This window comes from Rhyacophila brunnea, unplaced genomic scaffold (genome assembly GCF_057557595.1).
Source record: "Rhyacophila brunnea isolate RB1 unplaced genomic scaffold, BYU_Rbru_1.0 scaffold_3, whole genome shotgun sequence".
In the NCBI taxonomy this organism is placed as follows: domain Eukaryota; kingdom Metazoa; phylum Arthropoda; class Insecta; order Trichoptera; family Rhyacophilidae; genus Rhyacophila; species Rhyacophila brunnea.
In genome coordinates this window covers 45,775,266-45,800,156 of record NW_028232965.1, presented here as the reverse complement: position 1 = coordinate 45,800,156, position 24,891 = coordinate 45,775,266, and the positions used below count along the sequence as shown (strand labels likewise).

The following is a 24,891-nucleotide window of genomic DNA, read 5'->3' as shown; positions in this document are numbered from 1 at the left end:
GTTTGTGGATCTTTCAAATTTCGTCTTTTCAGTTTGCGCGGAACTGGTTTATTGAAGTGTTGACGTAACATACTTAAGGCTGGATTCAAATCGTCTTGGCGATCATGTGTTGAGAAACATTGTGTATATCGAAACAAATGAATATCTACCAAACGTCAAAACATAAAATCTAACTATATTATTGGTAGTATTATGAAAATATACAAACAAAACTTTTGATATTATAGAATATAATATTTTTTTTTAAATATAAGATAAAAATGGCAGGAAATATATTTTTAGTTGCATTATTATTATGCACATTAGATTATGAGAAAGTATTATCTCAAGAAAATGGCAAAATACGATTAACTAATATAGAAACAAATGCTTTTCGTGCATCGCCTCAAAATACACGACATCTTTACGATGAAATTGCTTTAGAAAATCGAAGAGCGAATCACAGAGAACCTTCAGAAAAAGACAAACTATATTTTATTGAACCCGGTTCTATAACAAACTCACATCGCCCGCAGTATTATGAAAATACACAGACAGAAAACATTCCGGAAAAGACAGTGAATCTGAATAAAAATGCGGTTCGAAAGATTATTATCACTCAAAATCAAAATACTCAAACGATTCAAAATACAAACAAAGGAAATATTCACGAACCAAATAAACAAAAAGAACCTAATGGCACTGTGATGGAGGATGTTCCAGTAGAAGATTTGAATATAGACGAAGAAGAATACAAGCCTTCTCATCATTTGAGGAACAAGCAAAATCAGATTAAAGCAATTCTCGTAAAGATCTTGGAGAAAAGCGATCAGAAACGGAAGTTCGCTGAAGTTTTGCCGATTTTGAAGGTCATGACTCCTGAGCAGAGACTGACGATGGCGTCGCTTGTTGGTAAACAGCTCACTGCTGACGCCAGGAATCCTGCTCTCAATCTAGCTCAAGTGAGTACTTCCATATTATTATTAATTACCAAAAAGAAATATTAAATACCCAATAAAAATAATTAATTAGTAGTACGAAATTTGCAAGACATTTAATTATTTCTTATTTAATTATGAAATGGGTCAAAAATTTAGATCAACTTTCAAAGGTTAATTTTTATGCGTTTATTATTATGTATCTTATTTACACAATATATTCCATAACACTTATGGATGGTATAATGGTAGCCCTATAATTATATAGGTATATTATATATACACAAATATTATTTTTATTTCGGCAAAATATATTTTGATGTCCTAATATTGGCATTTGAATAAATTACGTCATGAGCTTTATTTCATATCACGGGAAAGTATTGACATACATACGCATTATATAAACACTAATAATATAATACTATGTATGTCGAAAAATAATACTTCCCTAACAATATTAATATTGGTACTCCTTGAAAAAAACTGTCATGTATTTGTATTACGGAAATGATATATATTTTTAAATGTTTGTATTATTCATTTGAAAAAAGAATAATAGAATAATTATTGTGACGCTTTTGAAGATTCGATTGTCAATTAGTTTAAAAAATATGACATGTTATTGAATTGCATTACATACGTCATTACAGAGATACACATAAAATACTTTAACATTGAATTTTTATGATGTGGTGAATTTTGAGTTGTTGCAGTCATACGACTGATCATCTGAGGAGTAATATTTTTTAAAAATAACAATTTTATTATTGGTTAATATAATTATTATGACATATAAGGAAACAAATAAATTATTACACGGTGGTGATATTTTAGAAATATCTAAATGTCTAAATCTCATAAACTTTTATATCTATTAAATCCATTTAAATATTGACTGTCATAAAATACACAAGTATTCCACAATATATAGTTTGGATAGGCTCCAACTTAGTCTAAAGCGTACCCGGACACTAACAGGCGCGGGTAATATTCACGAGGTTATTAAATAAGCTATTTCCTACCCCCTATGGTAATAAGCGCCATACCATTATAAATAATAGATTACTAATTGTGTATTGACCACTTTGTTTCACTACAAATTGTATCTAATAATTGGACTTGTAGTGTATCCTTTATAATTTTTAGTTCACTGCCAATTTAATGAGTTGGTAAATCAAGTTTTTTTTATTTATTCATAGTAAATGCGGGTACTATAAAGTACATAAACAAAGGCATCATGAAATACCTGAAATAATAATAATATTGTCTCTGTTCTGGCAGAACACACTAACTGGAGAATACTAGTTTTGAGTAATTTGACTTTGAAGTTGTTAAAATGTTTGAAATGGTCTATCATGTGAGTTTATTAAGTAAATGACTTTAAAATAATGTTTATTTATTAAGAAGGTTTCCAGACGGTGAAGTTTGAAATAAGGAACATTTTGCTATAACTAACTCAATATGTCATTTTTTCGAATTAGTGTTTTCTGCCAGAACAGTGACGAATGACGTTGTACGCAGATCATTGTGAATGCAGCTAATTTTCCGTGGTCCATTCTAAAGGTAATATTAATAATATATTTACTAGAAAGAATCATTTAATAAAATATAGATAATAACGATGAATGTAACACGAATAAAAAATACTCTGGTGATCTTTATTATTTAAAAAAATGCATATACCTAGCTCGTTCAAAATCAGCACAAAACGATCAGCTGATACCTTCTCGGTCATTTAGTATTGGCGGGTAAATACGCTTTGCGATCTCGTTTCCGCGGTCAAGATTTCAACTAATTACTCTTTCGCGTTGGTTATCTTTCTCTCCGTTTATATTTGCATAACTATGGAGATATAATAAGATTGAGCAATTAACTTGTACGTCAAAGTGAACACGAATTGGTAATTAATTACTCTGTAGTAATTATCGGTCAATAAGCGGATTTTATTAAGATTTAAATTAAAAATACATAGGTGGATATTATACTCGTATTATATATATATATATAATATTATTTATGTAGGTAAATATATGAAACAATGAATGAAGACCTTTTTTAAGAGTTTCATAATTTACTTGGTAATTAGGGATTGTAATATCGAATGAAAATGCCAATAATTGTAAATTTTGGTATTTACTATTGAATACATGTATTCGTGAAATATGTGGAAAAAACCTACCAATAGATATAGATATAGAAAAATGTTTAAAGTATTAACATTTTAGAGCAAAAATATACATAATTACAAGATAAAAAGAACTTTTTATATGCCACGATTTTAAATTTTCTGTTGAATCATATAAACTTGACAATTCTATGTAGGTATAAATAAATATAGAACACTGTAATGTCATTTTGACATTTCATATTGATTTCCATAGTAACGCACGTATATATTAATAATTTAGTTGCTAGGACCCACTTAGTAACCAATAATAGTGAGTAGTAAATATTACTTTTAACGAATTTTTTCCGAAACATACAAAACAGAATTAACTGAAAATGAATTAAATTCTACTTAAAGATGGTTAAAAGTATTAAAAGAATGCATTGGCATCGTGTTCTGATATATTCTAAAAGTTTCAAATGTCTAACTAGTCGGGAAGTTTGTTAAAAATAGATTGCAAAATTTGTACTAGATAAACAACCACCGGACAAACAAGAATACGAGCTAAGAAAAACGTGGTAAAATAGCATGGCCCCCACATACCGAAGCGGGCTTCCAGGCCAGGATCTTTATCGGGTCCACCTATAGTATCGCCAAGGTTAAAGGCAGTGTGAAGTTTTACAGTAGGTAGCGTTTTCAAAATTCTAGACGTGAATTATCATTTAAGTATATCAATCACCATGCCACAACAAATTGCATTGCACAATCACATATTTTTAAAATTGTATTATGACCAAATGAAAATAGCGCCGCAGTGATTTTTTTAACTATTAACTACTATGCCTGGGCCCCAAAGCTAGAGCCCTGTCTGCCCCCCCTTTGTGGGGCCCATGATAAATAGGTACATATATGTTAACTTAAAAAAAATGAGCAAATATTAAATATGGATCTTTAGACGATCTATCAATAAATTTATATTATGAAGTGTTCTTAAATGTGTATGTGTGGATGTGCCCAACTATTCCACCTAATGTTTTATTAGCTTATTATATTTTTTACACATAGCAATTTATTTTATTTTATCCCGTAAGAAGTAAATCTAAACACAATATTGCTCACTTAATATTTCTCCATTGTTGTATAAATTACTATTTAGTAGATAACCATCGAAAAATTAGACACGTGCAAGTCCATTATAGTGTATGATTATTATTTCATCATTAAATATTCACTAGTATGGCTGAAGTTACTAATGGTTATACAAATGAGCAGTATTCAACCACGAATTCAGATACACATAAAAATACACTGTCAACACCGAATGCCTATATTGGTATTGTCTGATTTTATAAACCGGTATTTCGTTATTAAAAAATACTGGGATATCAGTTTTGAAATACCAGTAATTGATGATAATTTATAAAATTAACTGACTACTTGGTGATTATTGCATTGTTTTACGACACGTGTTTTGTTCACACTTGAGATTTATCAGTATACTTTACTTTGGCCCTTTTTTACCGCTATCGTAAATATTATATGTCATAGAATAAAAGTGGTGAATACATATTTAATAAATAACACAAGATTTAGGTACTTATACATTATTTTATTGAACGTATATAATGTGTGTATACTTAGTTACCTAAGTAATATTACAAATGATACCAAAATTTTCTAATATTATGCATCTGAGATATTATTTAAAATTCTGTTAATATTGGCAACAGTCTTTTTTAAATTTTTAAGCGAGGTATTAACAACTGTTACGAACTAATCGTGCTTCATTTAGGTATGACGTTAGGATCTCTTCAAAATTTAATTTTAACGTACTTGCACTTGTTAATATTTGAATGATGAAATAACACATACTAATATGTGATTCTTTATTGAATATACATATTAATGTGAAAGATTTCTGAAACATATTCATAATTTTACTAACATTTTAGAAAATTATTTTACTGTACTTATAGAATTTTGATCCAACAACCATCGCATACACTGCGGTCTGCTTTGTATCCGTAAAGTAGAGTATATTTCATAAAAATGTTCCAATTTATGACTGTTATATAGAGAATGCTACATCTTTTAATCTATTACTATTTATTGAATAACAAATCGTTTAAACAAAATACTAAATTTTCATGTCGAAAGCTTAATGTTGTGTAAACAGTATAGAATTTCAAAAAAAGCTTTATTTTTTTTAATTATATTGCACAATTTTGTGTAAGTATTTGCAAAAAATAAACATGAAATGTCTATTTTTAAAAATCCACATATTAAGAATATATTATGAAAGGCGGTCATTCGTTTTTAAATATTACATAATAATCTACATATTTAAAATATTTTATGATTTGAAATGACTGTAAACGATCAAAATCACATCTATAAAAGCCACATTATATTATGATTTTACAATGTTTTTCTTAGCTCGTATTCTTATTTGTCCGGTGGTTCGTCGTCCGGTGGTTCTTTGCCCCGTACAAATCTTGCAATAGATTTTTAACTAACTTCCCGACCAGCTAGACATTTGAAACTTTTAGAATATATCAGAACACGATGCCAATGCATTCTTTTAATACTTTTAGCTATCTTTAAGTAGAATTGAATTCATTTTCAGTTAGTTCTGTTTTGTATGAAAAGTTATTTCGACACCATTATTAGTTGCTATCTGGGGTCCTAGCAACTAAATTATTAATATATACGTGCGTTACTATGGAAACGAATATGACATGTCAAAATGACATTTCAGTATCATTTCTATCAAGTACACATTTTTTTGATCGTTTAACCTAGTCAAGTCAAGTTTATATGATTCAAGAGAAAATTTAAAAACGTTGTATATAAAAAGTTCTTTTCATCTTGTTATTATTTACAATGAAAATGCACGATTTGCCCGAGAAATACGGACTGTTATTAATCATTATTTAAACTTACTAATAATCTCAATGTATCTTGATCAAACGAAATGTTACCTGTTCAATATTAATTTGTATTCTTTTGGTCATGTTTTACGGGATGGTTAGTTATTTAATTATTTATTATTATTATTATATTATTATTAGTTAGTTATTTTAATAACTATTAATAATATTTACTGGGAGTCTCAGTGTAATTGATCAAACCAAATGAAACCTATTCAATATTATTTGCATTTTGATGGTGGTGCTTTATGGTAGTGACGTAGCAAGTCATGCCACTTTATGAAGAGCAACCGTATACCCCGTATACACGTGCATGGATTTACTGCTGAAAGTACGTTTTATCGCGGCCATAACAATACAATGTGTAAGCATGTATTATCATGCAAGTTGCAAGATTGCATTCATAAATCAAAAAAGTTCGGAAGCTTCTGAATTTTCACGAGACAGTTGGATGAGTTCGATAACTGCGCCTGCGATTCCAACGATAGTGGCGAATCTGCGGGTAAAAAAATGCGCAGACTCATTTTGAGATTTGCTGATTTTCACTACCTGTCAAATAGTACTATACAATGACAACATCGCGTCTCGCTTACTCTTGAAGAATGAGACTAGCGAGACAGTTAGCACTTTTACGTGCAAACAGTTATTATCGCGATGGTTTAAAATACACACCATTGCTGTAAGTAAATCCATGCATGTGCAGAGGCTCTATTATGCTGAGTATCAAGTACAGGCAGTTGTGCCAGATAATGGATGTGCTTGTGTCAGAAACATGGCCCTCACAAGGGCAGGGGTATAGCCTAGAGGCCCGGGATTAGGAGGGGCCCAGCGTGGCGGGTCAACCAGTTAAGTGAGATAAACACACCACAATCAGCTTTAATAGTTTAAAAAAGTTGCCAAGGAATTTTAATATTTTAAAATATATGGCTATGCGATTGCGATGCAATTTGACGTGATACAATGATTGATATAATTAAATGATAATTCACGTGTATACTTTTATTTTATAATTATTTTTAGTGCGTTTCCTGACTAATATAAATAGCAATTTATCAAATATGTCGAAGGGTTGCATGTTACTTGGCTACTACAAAAAGGGTCACCATCAGTGCTTCATAATATGATGCTGAGTGTCGAGAACTCTATTATTCAGGTGGATTTATTTAAAAATACAAAAAATCCCTAAAAATACACGGAATGCCCTTAATTTTACGTTGTGGAGCCCTGGGATTCCAAAAAATACCGTTTAGGGAACATTACTGTAGAAAACCATACTTCCCTTAATTTTAGTGATAGGTGGGGGCCCGTCCAACATCCTGGTCTGGGGGTCCGCTTTAGTATGTGGGGGCCATGGTCAGAAATGAGGTTATAGGAGAGCAGATCACGTAGTCTTTCGTCGTTTCTAAAGTGAAGATGCAATATTATATCTGGCTCATCTAAATGCTTAAAATATCTCAAGAGAGTCTGGCCTGGTCTGCCTCATCTTCTAGCCAACTGGCCGCTAAATACGTAAACGTCGGAGCTACGAGATGATGGATTGATTTGAGATTACTAGTGGGGAACCACAAAGATTCTTGGAGAACACATGGATAAATACATAAACAGGAATGATATTAAGTCAAAGTGTTGTTAGATCAAAATTGTACGTTTCTTGTTTGAATAACCATAAGTATATAATATTATTTTGATACTGAAAAGAGTTTCGCGCTTGACCGACCGTTGATATCGCACTGCTACGTAATAAAATAAATTCTCATGAATGTCAAGTGTAATATTATTGCCGGTTAAATACACGGCTTTGCTAATAATGATTCTACGTATTTATTATATTGGTTCATTATTGTGATTATGTGTGATTAGGTAATATGTAATAATTCAACAGTAAATGCGAAGGGGTTTATTATTTTTTTCTTTTTACACAAATTATGCAGGTGTTTCATATACCTATAGTAACTATACGACTGCTTAATCTGCAAACCAGCTAACTGCACTTTTGACCAACAATGACATTTTGATGGCATTTTGTTATAAAACATGTTTTCTATGCTCACATAAAATTGCAAAATCCTAAACCTATAAATAAATGCGTTATCGTTCTTCACACAAAACAACAAAACTGCAGGTGCCAAATTTTCAATATCATAAAAGGAACAACTCCGCTCATTATATAAATTTTCTTTATATATAAAATGGAAGCTAAAATCTTGTATTAATTCATAATGCAGCTTATTTGAAAAAAAATAATTGCCAAGTGTATTTTTGGAATTGTTAAATTCCGCTCGATTGTTAAATTATTAGGTTTTTTCTCCTTCCTGAACAATTTGCCTAAATAAAGTTTGGAGAATAAGCAGTCGTATGGTACCTAATATAACCAAAAGCAGCTAGAGTAGATACTATATTCTTATACACGTATACTATATTCTTATACACTTATACATTTTGGTTTTAAATCCAGTATATAGCTTTGTTCGAAGATTTCAATGGTTCATTATTAATTCTATAAGTAGGTATTTTTTTTTACTATATTCACCCTTCTAAATATTCTAGGTTAGGTATGCAATTGATAAAAATTCAACTAGTTCACGGCAGTATTGCAAATGATAGAATAATATTATTATTACAATTTCAAATATGACTGTCGACTATATAATTTTAAGTTATAGCATTTTTTTATACCTTTTGTACACATCAGAGTTTATATTATATAAGGTATATGTACGTTTATAAGTTATAAAAATGTCTATAGGTGACGAACGTTGAAATTCAGGCGCAAAAACGAATAACATGGAAGTATACAAAATTCAGATCAATTGAAAAGAAGACCTTTATTATGTCAAAATATTTTAATTTAATTTCAATAAATAATTTATGTCTATATATAAATATGTAGGCAGGGCTCGAAATGGACCGGAACGCACCGGAGCGCTGTTCCGGTTCGTGAAATATATACAGTTATCTCTCCGTCTCACGGACAAAATAATTTGACATCTGAACTAGATATGCCATAGATATAACAAAAAATCTAGCACACTTATGTTTATAAAATACACATAACATTTGATAGCCTTGTTAATATCCTCAGAAAATTTTCGAGCGCTCCGGTTCGTAAACTTTTCCATTTCGAGCGCTGTATGTAGGTATGCTAAGTGCTAAATATGAGCGTCTGCAATTGAGCGACCAAGTGAAAGAGCTGACTGGGGCACCATCCATTCTATCCTGAGAGAAGCGGAAGATCGAGAAGGATGGAAAGTCTTGGTCGCTCAAAGGATGGCGAAATTTAAATGTGGTCAAGATCCTCAGTCATGAGTGCACGACCAAGAAGAGAGAGATGCTAGAAAACAAAATCAAGGTCATTCGATATATAGAACATGCACAAACAGCACAAAGAAGTTAGTATTATGCCTGACTTTAGACAGCATGGTTTCGAGACTTGTAATCTTTTAGCAGTACCCTAACGAATATAAGTGTTAACTGGTGGTATTTTTAAAATATGTTTCTATAAAACGACATTACCTACATACTCATTTAATCAGAAATGTTTTTATTAATATACATATTATTTTAAATAAAATATATTATATTATAGTGGAGAAAGCGTTTTATATTATAATATATTATTATTTTTATTGTGACAGTCAATCTCATACGACAGATAAATAAGTCCACTGAAAATCAGTTTTAAAAAATACATTCCTCAGCCGGTATTCGGATGACTTGTTATTTTTGAATGATTTCTTATTTATATTTTCTTAATATACGAAACGGTAAATTCTAACTAAATCGTCTATGAAAGTGATTAAACTTTTAATAACTTGCACGCGTCATTGCACAATTTAATAGTCGTAATTATCATCAACTTTGAATTGAGCTTTACTAGTCGACGAAAGGTCGTTGACAGTACTGAACAACGAGAACTACGGTACAAAACAAGTCATTAGCTGCACGTCATATTATGCATGAAAATGTGATTTTTTTATATTCCTATCACACTAATAATGTAATCACGGAATAAAGGTAATAGGCAAATTTTGTTTTTTGGACAACATAGAGGATCGGAGGATACCATCGTTACACAGGAAAAGTGTCGCCTATAAGCTGACTTAAGATTCTATATATTATAATAATATACACTTAATACACGAATAAATAAAATCCTAACCGAGATAATAATCATATATCAAAATAAAATCGTCTTCCTATAATACTTAAGGGGGAGACGCATGCCAGCAGAGAACGTAGCGGAAATATACGAAGCTTGCAATTTGAGATTTTTTTTGATAATTTACAATTTCAACTATAGTAATTAATAAATATGTATCTGAAAACACTAAAAAGATTTTTTATTTTTTTTTAAATTTAGAGATAAACTGGCAATTGTAAAAAAATGTAATAAAATGTGAATTCGTTGCAGGGTCAAATCTTATTATTACATTATATTTTATGGCCATATTTATTATTAAAATTTAGTTTATTAAGTTTTAGATTTTATGTGGTGTAGATTTTTGACTAATTCATCGTTTTAATATTTTTTATATATATTTTAAAAAACATCGATTTAAAAAAATATATAAATGTGTATAACTTGAAATCCTTTTTATTTATATATTATATACATAAAAAGGATTTCAAGTTATACACATTTATATTTTTATAAAAATCGATGTTTTTTAAAATATATATAAAAAATATTAAAACGATGAATTAGTCAAAAATCTATACCACATAAAATCTAAAACTTAATAAACTAAATTTTAATGACAATTATGACCATAAAATAAAATGTAATAATAAGATTTGACCCTGCAACGAATTCACATTTTATTATATTTTTTTACAATTGCCAGTTTATCTCTAAATTTAAAAAAAAATAAAAAATCTTTTTAGTGTTTTCAGATACATATTTATTAATTACTATAGTTGAAATTGTAAATTATCAAAAGAAATCTCAAATTGCAAGCTTCGTATTTTTCCGTTAGGTGCCTCTTTTCGCCTCTGATAGTATAAGCATCCCCCTTAAGGCACCTCAGCTGAGGCATGGTCTAAAAAGATCGTCACTAGGTGATGCGCAGAATGCGGCTCGCGGGTGCAAATGACAGAAGACGAACGAAATATAATTTGTCATAAAAGTTCAACATGCGTCCTTTTTATGTTATGTATATTATTATATTCGTAATAATAATAGTATATTCATTGACATGTTTTCTTTTTTAAGTACATACGTAAAGTTTTTTAGTCATCTTTACACGATTTAAGAATATTTTAAATGACAAAACGAATTGACGTGCAGACGCCTCGACTATCGCTCTCCGAATGACAACGCGACCGTAATTTCGTTCTACATACAGTTGAAAATTATTTCCCGTTTCACTTATGTACGCTCTTAATGAAACACGCAAAAGTATCAGCGTTTAATAAGGTGATTATAACTTTACCATAGTTAAACTTCTTAAAACATCACACTTTATTATATCTAGTGACATTGCTATTTCACATAATGTATTACCATAGTAAACTTATTTATCCGAAATACAAAAAAAAAAAAGATAAATGAGTGAGTGAATTTAATATTGATTACCGTTAGTATTAAACACATTCGATTTAAAAAAAAAATGAAAGTCGAAACACATATTTATTTATTTCATTTCCACATGTTTCAATAATTTTGGGTCATAGCAAAGTCCAATGGAAAGTTTTATCGAATATATTTTACTTAAGTGAAAATTAAATTAAATGTATAATACACGTGTTTACAACAAAAAAAATGAAAAGTGCAATAACAATGAATGACGTTCATTCATATTTTCTTTTATTGTGTTAACTGTCAATTCATGGTGAAAATGTATAGTATTATTAATTTAATTTATTAAAACGCATTTTTTTTAGTTATTGTTCCACTTTTAATAAATAAATCTGGACCGGTTTCGTCCGCCTCAGAGAGGGACATTTTCAACTGAATAATCTTTATAAAACAGAAATTTATCAAAACAAATTCAAAAGGTGATACAAATAATCTACAAATACATTGACTTATTCGTCAAATAATACTTTATCAATAACAATTACACCAAAATGAATGAAATTGAATATTAATATTTAATAGTACATCATTAAGAACACTAAGGTAAATATACTAAATTAGTAACATAAAAACAAATATGAAGCAATCAGCACTTACAACTTGCAATAACACATTTTAATTATCACCAAATAAATATTTATGAAGCAGAAAAGATGGAGAATATCTCCCATAAAGTTTACGAATTGATTGATTTTCCATCAATCTAAAATTACGATGTTTATGTGAAATAATTAAATATAATATTGGTTGATAGTAATAATTATTGACATTATACATTAATACTCGAGGGATAATCTACATAGTATTAGAATACATTATTTGTAATAGATTGCTATACAGCGCGATAAAAAAATATAATCAATATTACTTACGAGCGGTATCATTTTCTAAGACTTAATTACTCTGCATTGTTTATGAAAACTTATGTGTCAACAAAAATCAATTGAAAAACGGCATTCATGCGTATATACTTAGCAATATTTTTACGGCGTTTAAGCAAAAGAACGTGGGAAATATAAATGTATATTTGCATATAAAATTATCTGAATTTTCATTGCAAAATTTTATTTATACTCCGGACGGACAAAAAATCAACGGAAAACATTTCTCACGTGGTAATTAAGAAAGCCTTTATCGTTGAATAGCTTTTTTCTGTTATACATATTACGTAATCATCGAAGGTTTTTTTTAGATTGAGCGTTGATTGGTCGGTTAAAATAATTTTCGTTAATATATTAAAAAAATACTGTTTGCTAAGTAAATGGATTTGTAAATAAATCTATAAATACCCTTAGTCCAGTGGTGGAGACTTGATTTTAAATGATTATTAAACGTTTATCTTGGCCTATAAAGAAATATATAAATGACGAGTATTAATGTAGGTACACAATAATATGCAATTATTGATGTCGCAAATAACGAACATTGTTTAAAACTATTTGTGTGTCTTTAATTTTTCATCGATTTCGTGTACCGTATTTATTGTAAAGTATGTTTTTATCAAAAGCAATGTCATAATAATATTATTAGTACAACATTATTGTATAAGTGTATACTGCTCGCGGTGTTTATGAATAGTTTACTACCGTTTAACAGTGGGTATATTTTATACACGAGGCAGTTATCGACGGTAGTTTATCATATTTATATATTGAGGAGGTTAATTGTTACAATAAGTTAACCGTCTAAACTGTCAAAAAGTGCTATGTTTTAACATCCCCTCTCTTGGCTGGGTTGACTTTTAGAGTGAGATAGACAGTTTTTACAGTTTGGACTGCTAACTTATTGTAACAATTATATACATACATATGATAAAGTGATAATATTTATCACTTTAGCCGCCGTGTGTATAGAATAGACTCACTGGTAATCTTTCACCGGTATACGCGATAACACATTGGTTAGAAATTATTCATTTCATTTATTAGTATCGTATATATACGATGAAAATTTCCAGGATGTCGTAAATCGGTTCGCTTGGCATACAGGGAGGCCAGCCAGAATCTCTCTTAACGCATCCGTACTACTCGTATGTGACCGAGCTTCATCTAACGCAGCTTCTTCATATTTCATGTGACAAGAGCCTATATATCGTCGGTGTTTTGTAAAAATGGCGAATTAACCAAAATGCTATTTTACAGGAGGAGGATTTTTAACTTTTGACATTTATATGTTAACTACCCGTGAATGATTATAAATGTCTAACAAGTTTATAATAAAGCTTAGAAAGAATACTGTCCTTATAATATGCATTATAATATAATATTATAAAAGGCCTAATATGTCACATTCGCTTTTTATTCAAAATACTAAGTGTATATTCGCCCTCACGATTATCGTTTTAAAGTATTTTCCTGTAGAGACACAAATTCGCCATTTTTACGCAACAAAGTTAGTGAGGTACATATTGTTTTTTCATTAAAATCTCAAATTCGCCAAAATGGTTGACTCGCCCTTTTTACAAAACACTGACGATAATATAGTCTATCTTATTATTTATTTGTTGGGCTTAAACTAATACTACTGCACATCCAGTATTCTTTCAAGCACATGTTATTGAAGCTCAGTTTATTATGGTTGCTCTAAGCCGCTATAAATAGTTACCGTAAAACAGTGCTGTGGGAATAGAATCGTAAAATTTTAGAATTTACAGCTGTAAGTCTCAGATATTCTTCATCGCGTAGTATGGTCACCCACTGATAAAATATCGATCATTGTATAAAAAAAATCTATTTGAATCCTCAGGTATTTAAGGCTTTCGATACTGTTAATGTTTTACCTGTGCCTAAACGTTGATTTTCAAACAAACATGAGACACATTTGTATGCAGGTTGTTGATTGTCTCTTGAATATAACACACGCAAAGGAAACAAAACTTGTCTTAATGATGAGGGTAATTATATAGGTTATACTACAGAAGATTCTTGAAATAATTATTAATCGGAAAAAATCTAATTTTATATTGTAAAAGTAGAATTTTTCTTTTGGATGTACTCATCAGCGCCATCTTTAGATTAATAAAACCTGAGCATATCTTTTTGCACAAGCAACGAGTGGTCCACTGTTCAGCTGTCAAAATCAGATCCCAGATTGCTTGACATATTGATTCGCCCTTTCTCGTTTCAAATTGAATTATAAAAAATTCTCAAATTAAATATATTAACTATCAGTGTTATTTATAAATAATATTATACATTCCTGTTATTCATCAGCTGTCAAAGTCAGACTAGTCCTTTACACGAAAACCGGTGGTAATATGGATTTACAAAAAATGTGTAGCATTGACCTATACATTACATTGTAGAAGGTGTGTTAATGCTAATGTATTATTTATCATGCAACTCATCTATCCAAATTAAACCAACAAACACGACAGACGCGTCAATGCGACGTCAATGTCGACGCGCAATGACAGGTTATTCATAGACAACAAGGGGAGGGGCGGAAAAAGTAGGACCAGTCGTTGTGAATTTATCGGCTTTCTACTTGAGTCGGCAATGACTCATTGAATAAATATTAAGTTAACTTATTCGACCGTTACGTTTAGATTATTTATGGTGGTATTTTTCTACGCTGTGGTAGTCAATAATTAGTAAAAAAAAAACCACAGAACGCCATGTCTTGCGGTCAATATTCCCAGCACTAATTCGCCATAACATACTTTTTTATTATTATAAAATTACGTTTTACAGGTCAAAGCGATGTTCGGAAATAACCCAAACGTGACGGCCGATCTGATGCTGCCAATAATGCTCGATATCGCGAACATGTTCCGGGCCGCAAAGGACCAACAAAAACTCCAAACCGACCGAGCGCCGCAGGCTCAGCTGCTGAGGAGGTCGTTCTCGGGTGACGAAGACCTGGATCCGATAATTGAACAATCATTCAAGGCGCTCGTGCAGCTAGGCGAACGTGCTGAAGCTATAGAAGAAAAAATAGTCGCAACAACACCGAAACCCACTAAAATCGCTGCGAAATTATTATCAGCGACAGTTAAAAACGCTAGCATGAATTTAAATAAACACGATAATATAAGACACGTAAAAGAAAATAACACAATAGTTGATGAGGATAATGATATAATTTCTACTACAGAAGCTCCCGTGACCCTTGTGTACACTGCAGAGATAATAAATGGTTCATTAGTGTTTAATAGTAACACATCATTTTTGGGAAATAATACATCATTTTTATCTGAGGATCTTCCTACTGCAGAAAAACTGAGGGCACTTAATCGATACATCGATAGAAATGGTAAGATTTTTTTTTATGATATAGCCGCGTTCTACTTTACTAAATTATACACTGAAATTAAAATAGATTCAAACTACAATTAATGTGTGTATATATATAGTAAACTCTTTGGAAACATGTCCTAGAGCCTAGATTTACATCCACAATATTGGTTAAAAAACAATACGCAAATTTTACAGTTGGCGAATAAATAAAATTGATCTGTTTAACGGCATGTGGGCCGCAAAATTAGGGTAAATTTCAAAACCCACTAAAATGGTTGGGTGTGCTTTTCAAATACCCTTAAAATGGAAAACCAAAATACTCTTTAGAATGTAACGAATTAAAAAATAAATGCACAAAGTTCACAGAAACGGCCCACGTGCTCGTCGTAGGTCAAAATTGAGTTTTTATTGTATTTTCAAACCATGATCCTGGACACTCCTTAAACGTTATAGATAATCTATTTATATAATTTTGAAGCCTTATTATCCTTTATAGTTATTTTAAACATTTGATGACTGCATAAAGTATTTTTGTTACATAAAATGGTATTCTTTTAAACCTCTCGCTCTAATGTTTTAGAATATAGTCATATTTCGGTACATAACTGTGCAGTGGTGTTAAGATTTTTTACATTTATTAATTTTTAAACGCATTTATAAAACCATTAGTATAATTTATCACGAGATAATTTTTGTAAAATATTCACGATAAAAAATTATATTGATAATCTCTGTGATCCCAAATTTGACAAGAATTAGGCATTTTATTATTCAAAAAATTGGCAAGATTAACTCATTTGAAGATGATTCTAAAAATATTTATTATAAGCCATGTCTTTGACCATTCAAGTGTGATAAAATTCTTATGAATAATGATTGCTTTATAATAATTATTGACCTAAGAATAAGGTAGTGTTTTTTTGAAATACGCCATTTCTTTTGTCATTCACCAGTGGTTAAGCTACAACATTCGGCCGTAGCCATAAATTAACAAACTATAATTGAAGTAGGGAGTATATTCTAAAATATTAGAGCGAGAGGTTTAAAAGAATACTATTTTATGTAACAAAAATACTTTATGCAGTCATCAAATGTTTAAAATAACTATAAAGGGATAATAAGGCTTCAAAATTATATAAATAGATTATCTACATCGTTTAAGGAATGTCCAGGATCATGGTTTGAAAATACAATAAAAACTCAATTTTGACCTACGACGAGCATGTCCCCCCTTAAGTATAGATGGTAATTGTCAAGTGTTTAAATTTAGAACAACTAAGCTCATCACAGTATAAAAAGTGTTGAATGATATGTCAAATAATTATGTTATCATGTGGCGCCCTGACTCTGTCGACAACTTATACTAGTAGATACTAGTGGACCATAGGAAGTAGATTTTAGTTATTTTTTTATATTATTTAAGTATATTTTTTTTATATTAAATTTTGTATTATCATGCCACGATTTAAAATGTGGATATGTATAAGTAATCTACATATATCTAGCTGTAGATTAGACTAATAATTCATTAACATTTAAATCCGCTGTGAAGACCAGTGACATGCCTTGGGGGTAGGCAGGTCATGCGTTGCATAGAGGCGGCACATTATAAACGGTGACGAATGATGGAACGAATACAAATTAAAACTTTTGGGAGCAGTGGCGATTTTAAATGAATCAGGCGATGCGGTCGCTTCATTAGAAAGTATCGACATCTTAGTTTTAAAAATAATTGAAGCAAAAAAAATCAATTAAAACTATTGTTGTATTGTAATACGCATTGTAATTGTGTCCGGAAACTTGTACGCATGCAGTTCGCCGTATCACACTTAATCGTGAAATGTTGTAGGTATCGGAGATATGTGGCCGTGTATTAAAGACCGTCCAACCTCTTTTTGTCGTATAGTACTGACATAAAATTCATGTCTAAATAAATTACGGTTCTTGTCGGTTTAAACTTTACAGGACGCCAACAGCAAACAAATTTTGAAAACAGCCGATATATCTACTGGATTATTTGTTAGGTTAGGTTTTCATTATTGAATTCATAAATTTTGCCAAAATCAGTAAAAAATTTGAACTAATGCTCATATTGAATCTAATACAATTGGAGACCGTATAGTATACGGTCATCTCTTTCTCATAAGAAAGCTCACGACGAACTGTGTCACGGTGAAATGTTTTACGTACAATTTACATGTAAACCACGTCATATTGTAATAGGCGATTTATCGCAGATACAATTTTTTACAAGGTGCCTTCATCATAGACCTCCACGTACCTAAAGCCACCATTGTTTGAGATTAGGTTTAAATGGTTTAATTCTCAATAGACGACGGCGTGCACGTCAATTAACAGATTTTTGTATATAAGTACGATAAATGGCAGTTTACTGTCAAACTTATTGCCAAGATCCCTTACAGAATGGTATTCGCGAAAGATCTTTGCCATGCATCGAATATTGGAAAAATAATACTCGCGAGAGATAAACGATAACATATAATCGTCCAAGGTGACAACTTCCATGAAGAGTTTCAAGTCATCAGCGAACAACCAACAACAACTTAAAATATCCATCGACATTGATTCTGGTCTATGAAAAAATATAAAATACCTATATTATGATTGTTATATTTTCAGGAAATCTAGTAGTCCTTGCTAGGCCTCCATGGGTTCATGGGGTATCAGGCAATGCGATGACGCCAGGGATGTCCAGAAGAAAAATGGGCGAGCAAGCGTCTACTCCAGTCTTACAACGTAGAAAAATTCCACCATTAAGCCGACAAACACTCCTCGAAATGGCAAAGCAAAAATGCGAGCTTTTCACGAATTCACTATGTCTCGACAGTTTGGATTATCCCGTGTAAGTGTATATATTATTATATTCTAAAATAATTTAAAAAAGGTAAACATATTGTAGTTTAAATATATTTTTTCATGTATGTACTACATTTATTTCTCATAGTTGATCATTTTATTTGTTGATAGAGAGGCAATATCAAATAGTATACGACGAAATCAAGCGGCGATGGGCGCGCTTTTGGCAGATTTTCCAGAAGTCTCAGCCGACAGTGCCATCGACGGTGTTTCGGCGAAGCAAGAAAATATGTATACACCGGAACATTACATCAACAACATGAACAGGTAACTGCAGCATTGGTTGTGTTCTTTGATAAAATTATATACTTTCTTGTTCAACTAGTTACCGATAGATGGCTGTAATACTTATACTATTCTCACTCGTGAGATTACATTAGTATTTTTAGAGTAGTATTAAAATATTTGAATTTTGTTACACGTACTTAATACTTAGATATATGAAAGATAGGGCTCCGTATCCCTAGTTAAACAACTATATTTAATAAGTCATTATTTTATTATTATGGAAAGTTTTAATTTAATGATGTAGTTGAATTTAGAGAACTTAATTATTTACTTCATCGTTTCATTTTCCAGTGGTCATCCTAAGCACAAGGTCACAATATATTATATCCAATTCCAGCATCTGTAAATCATTCACTTAGCTGGCACTGAAAATTTTGAAGTCTTATTTTTAATATTAAGGTGCCTACCAGAGACACCTAGCACAAAAATACAAAGCTTGCAATTTGAGATATTTTTTGATCCGTATCTAAAAACATTAAAAATAAAAATGTTTTTTATTTAACTTGCCCCAGAATTGGGGGATATAGGACAAGCATATGGTCGCATCACTTCCTTAGGTCTATCGCCACGTCTTGCGCCTCCTGCCTTGTGACATATGCAGCTTAGTAGATCTCTTTTAGATTACTTTTGTATCATCGCTGCAGGGTGATGGAAGGTCGACCACGGCAACGGAACCCTTCAGGTTGTGCCAGAAGCATTCTTCCGGTACCAATCGGCATCCAGAACACATATCCCATCCGCGCAAAGCGTCTTTTCTGGACTACTTCAATCACCGAGGGCTGCAGTGTCAGCTCACAAACTCTATTATAATCGTCAAAGATGAATTTACAATTTTATTTAAAAAAAAAGGATCCCATTTTATAATTTTAGGGCCATGTGTATTATTTAAAGTTAGTTACTTATATATTGAAAAGACTTTTGAGTAATTCATAGTTTAAAAAATCATATTCATTTTGAGAAACATGAATTTTTATGAAAAAATAAAAATTTGTAAGACTTGAAATCATTTTTATTTATAATGTACCTAAAGTAAATAATAATAAATGGACCTTTCTAATAAATATGTAAAAATAGCATATTATATTAGTTTATATTACCCATTCTATTTGTTTCAAAATTTTGTTGTTTTAATTATTGCAGACGAGAAGATGGCGTAACATCCCCTGTAGGTGCAGCTGGATTCATGTGTCCCAGTACTGTCAAATATGCCAGACCACAAAAAGCTCGTGCTACTTCCGGTCAATGGAAATATATCGTCAATACAGGAGAACATACGCAAACTTTGCGATTAGAAAAATGCTTGTAAGTATAAAAACATCGGGGTGCAGTATCATATATTTTTTTATTTCTTTCAATAAATTTATTATATTCCTAATACTTATATTAGATGTGGTAAAATGATACAACTTACTGTATACCGGGCTAAGAATGATATTTTATTTATGTATCATTTAAAAATGCAATGCCTAAATAATTTGAATACAAATATCACACAAAAACATCTCTGTAAAATAGATAAAATATTGTCAATACTTACATCGACGATGTACAAACTTACAAATTATCTAAAGAATTGATGAAGGAGCCACAATCGAAAACTACCCAATCAAGACTCGCAACTGAACAGAATCTGACATTCGAATGACGTTTTCAAAACGGCGTCCATATGGTAGTTCGTAGTTCCATTTTTGACCATTCGTTAGATAAATTTGTAGAACTGTAAGTATGTAAATTACATGTATCATCAACCTGGATAGTTCCAATATTACATGGGTTTCCAACATTCTTATTTTGATAATTTAAGGGGGTCCTTATACCAACACAGGCACCAAGCGGAAAAATATGAAGCTTGCAATTTGAGACATTTTTTTATAATTTATATTTTCAATTGTATTAATTAATAAATATGTATCTGAAAACATATATTTTTTTTAAAGTCAAAGATAAACTTACAATTGTAAAAAAATGTGAATTTGATACATATTTATGTTACGAATAACGTTATTACAACGTTTTTCTTAGCTCTTTTAACTAACTACTCACGCAGATTTTTAACTAACTTCCCGACTAGCTAGACATTTGAAACTTTTATAATATATCAGAACACGATGCCAATGCATTTTTTAAATACTTTTAGCCATCTTTCAGTAGAATTTAATTCATTTTCAGTTAATTTTGTTTTGTATGAAAGTTATGTCGATACCATTATTGGTTGCCTAGCAACTAAATGATTAATATATGCGTGCGTTACTATGGAAATCAATATGAAATGACATTTCATTATTCAGTATTTCTATCAAGTACAAATTTTTTCGATCGTTTAAGCTAGTCAAGTCAAGTTTATATGATTCAACAGAAAATTTAAAAACGTTGTAAATAAAAAGTTCTTTTCATCTTGTAATTTTATTTTTACATTATATTTCTGGTCATATTTATTATTAAAATCTAGTTTATTAAGTTTTCAATTTTTGACTAATTCATCGTTTTAATATTTTTTATATTTATTTTAAAAAACATCGATTTTTATAAAAATATAAATATGTATAACTTGAAATTGTTTTTATTTGCAGCAAAAAAACTAAACAAAGCTTTCGAACGTAGCATATTCAATCACAAATAAATAAACCGTTGAGCTTTTTGTCATTGTCGTACTTTGATTTCAGACGGCCGCGTGAGTCCTGCACGTACCTCACGGATAATTTTAAATCGAAGTGTGTCCAAGTCTACAACTACCATCGGCTGTTGACCTGGGACCAGCACAATGGACTGCATATGGATATATTCAAGGTAAATAAGACGATTTATAAACATTATTATTATGTGGTATTTAGTCGATTCATGGTAAATGCTATAAATTATTAATTTAGAGATTAATATTATTCTCTTTCGTTTAGTCAAACTATTGAAAGTTTATAAGAAGGAAATGATTAGTTTTATAAAATTTACCATTGCTCTTTTTTTAATGTGTTCAGAATCAAAATAATTTTGCACTCTGTATTACCTCTGTTATATGTATAAATCAATTTATTATTACATCTAGGGAATTGTGATTAATGAAAAACAAATTTTCTATCATATAACTTTGTGATTCTGATTTATTCTCATCTGTATTGACATAATGACTAGAACTTTATATTATAAATCAATCATTTGATAAGACGTACTAATTCAAATTCAAAAAATGATTATACAAATTATCATCATCATCGTTTATGGCACTACAACCCCTGGCGGGTCCTGGCCTTTTTAAAAAAAAATCTCCATCCTGGATGATACAGCGCCGATACTATCCAGTTGCTTAAACCAAGCATTCTTAAATCTCATATGGCGCAGTCCAGCCATCTCAATTTCGGCCGTTCAGATCTTTTCTTGCGTACATAGTCCGCCTTGTTGGTATCTCCTCCAGCATTCTACGCGCGAGGCCGATTCAGCGCAGTCTTTGTATTTTTATATGCCACCTGATTTTTTCGTATCAAAAAGTATTTACAGCGCCTTATTATACTTTGACCACCAAATACCAGCTTCTTGAATTATATAAGTACTCAAATAGTATTGTAATATTAAAAAAAGTATTCTAAAAATTTATATTAAACTAAAATGCTATTATTTGCTTATTCACATTGTTCATCAAGATAATATCTATAAACAAAATAAATAGGTAATTTGTCACAATAAAAATATTAATTCAAATCATATATTGAAAGTAGACCACGTATTTACTGAAAAAAGTTCTTACAAAGCATTTATTTATGTAGTCTTTATAGTGGTATGACAACCGAAATATCTATCGACTAAGCTACAGTACTAACATGTTTTAAATTGATATCATGTTCCCGGGGCTTATGTATTATTTAATGAAATATCGTCGTTTAATATTAAAAGGCAATTAAAATATTATGTAAAGTACCTATATCTAACAAAAAATATTTTGAATAGGTCCTCGTAATCGCCTGATACAATTATTCATCAATAACAAAATAAAATACATTTTTATCTTTCGTAAAAATCGATGTTTTTAAATTGAAAAAAAAAACATTAAACGATAATTAATTGACAAAAAGACACAATAATCCCAAGAAAAATTATTAAACAACGCATAATTGATAATTTTATTTTAAGAAACTATTTGGAACAATTCAAATAACGAACAGCCGAACCCTTATTTTTAACCGTTTTTTCTAATTTATCGCTATCTCTTTGAAATAAAAACATATATTTTATTTTCCAAATTGTATTTAGTTAGGGATTGATCGATTATTGTTTAAAGCTTTAATTTGAATATGAATATGCCTATCCCCCTTAATATTATTAAACCCCATTAGAAGATTATTCCTTTTTCAAAAATAGATTTTAAATACAGTACGTAGATAAATAATAGTTCAAACGACGAAAGAGATTACCGTAGACCTTACTTAGTAAGAAGAATTTTCGTGATATTTTTTTAATTATACGGAAAAAAGAGTGATATTTTCTGCTTTTAGCATGTGCTTTAAAGTAATTAATTATTATAGCAAATCAAAGAAATGGTAATATCATAGCGTTAAGTTTAAAACACTTGTTTTCATAATAAAAAAAATATTTCAGGTACCAACATGCTGCTCGTGTCACATAGAAGGCTACAGCGTTTCATTTCCACCACACGCCCACCGGCCGGCGGAAACCACGTCTGAACGGTTCCCAGGAGAAGATTTATCACACGACGACGTCAATCCATATGAAAACATCCAACCGTCAATTCGCCACTCCATCCATACCTCAACGTTTTCAATAGCGCCATCAATAGAAACATTCCCTGCACTAGGCGACAGTCAAAATTTTATACCAGGATCCAGCTTCATCCGCCCACAATTCCACGACGATGACCCAGGTTTACATGATCTAAAACATATGCCTATCTCAAATCAGTTTGATAGCATCAATAGCAATTTTCATACTGATTTTCAACAGCAAGGTACAAATATACGCAGTATAAAAAAACCAAATCCGATTAGAGGTGTAACGACTAGTGCTGGACTTCCCAGCTATCTTGAGCCACCATCTAAACCACCAGGACCTATATTAAATACATTTTTAAAAAGTCCTGATACTCCAATAAAATATAAACCATTTTTAAACCCCCATTTTAAACGAGGTGTCACAGGATCACAATCGAATCAAAATAATAATCCGAAAAGATCAAATAGAAGACCGATCAGAAAGAAGAATTCTAATGTAGCAGGAGATCAACTTGTAGGTGCTTCAAACGTGCATGAAAACCCAACGATTATTAACATGGAGTCGTTTGAAGATATTAATGATTCAATGGAGTATTATGATCATTCTTCTCCTAAAATGCCAGCAACTATGACTACAAGATCGTCAACGCCTAAAACTCGTCAAATGTCAACGTCAAAGTTTACAATTAAAAATGTCTCTCCCACGACGGAACGATATTATCCGAAATCAACACCGGTCGAGCACGGGACAGCCATTTTGAAAGATATCTCGCTCAATAGGAGAGTTAATTACAATTATCATCCTATAATTGATTTCTTTGAAGGTGGTTCCAAGAAAGAAACCGATGTCGCGTCGGATAGAATTGATTCAGAGTCTCTTTTCTTAGAGGGGCAAGATAATGATTGGAGACCTATGCCAGGACACGTTTCTTTACCGCTTAAATCAGAACCTACGTCGACTGTCAGTCCAAATAAGAAACCATAAACAATGACATAGTACATTATATTACTATGTTTGGAGTACAACATATATTTGAAAGTGCCTTTAATAATAAATCATTAGGTACGTGTAGGGGTAGTTTTAATATTTATGGATATTTTAAGGTAGTTTTTAATAATCAATAATTATGTTGGGTTGGTTATGGAAAGTAATTTTATACAACTATAATATAATATTGTAAACCAAAGTAGGTAGCCGATGTCGACGCGGGAAATTTTAATTACTGTAAGAAACATAT

At 30.8% G+C, this 24,891-nt stretch overlaps 1 protein-coding gene across 1 annotated transcript; it reads left to right on the top strand.

Annotated features, from left to right (window-relative positions):
• The first annotated feature begins 737 nt into the window (after positions 1-737).
• LOC147068427 (uncharacterized) lies at positions 738-24,638 on the top strand. Its single transcript, XM_085952983.1, has 8 exons — positions 738-941; positions 15,228-15,817; positions 18,553-18,636; positions 18,762-18,917; positions 20,079-20,240; positions 21,602-21,725; positions 23,523-23,805; positions 24,277-24,638. The coding sequence occupies exons 1-8, from the start codon at positions 852-854 to the stop codon at positions 24,636-24,638; spliced, it is 1,851 nt and encodes a 616-aa protein (XP_085809109.1). The 5' UTR covers positions 738-851.
• Positions 24,639-24,891: the final 253 nt, after the last annotated feature.

Excerpts from the sequence above, each read along its gene's own strand:
- LOC147068427 (XM_085952983.1), top strand. The coding sequence starts at position 852 with ATGACTCCTGAGCAGAGACTGACGATGGCGTCGCTTGTTGGTAAACAG. Across the intron at positions 942-15,227 it reads CTGCTCTCAATCTAGCTCAA|GTCAAAGCGATGTTCGGAAA; the intron begins GTGAGTACTTCC and ends TACGTTTTACAG. Across the intron at positions 15,818-18,552 it reads TTTTTTTATGATATAGCCGC|CCGACAAACACTCCTCGAAA; the intron begins GTTCTACTTTAC and ends TCCACCATTAAG.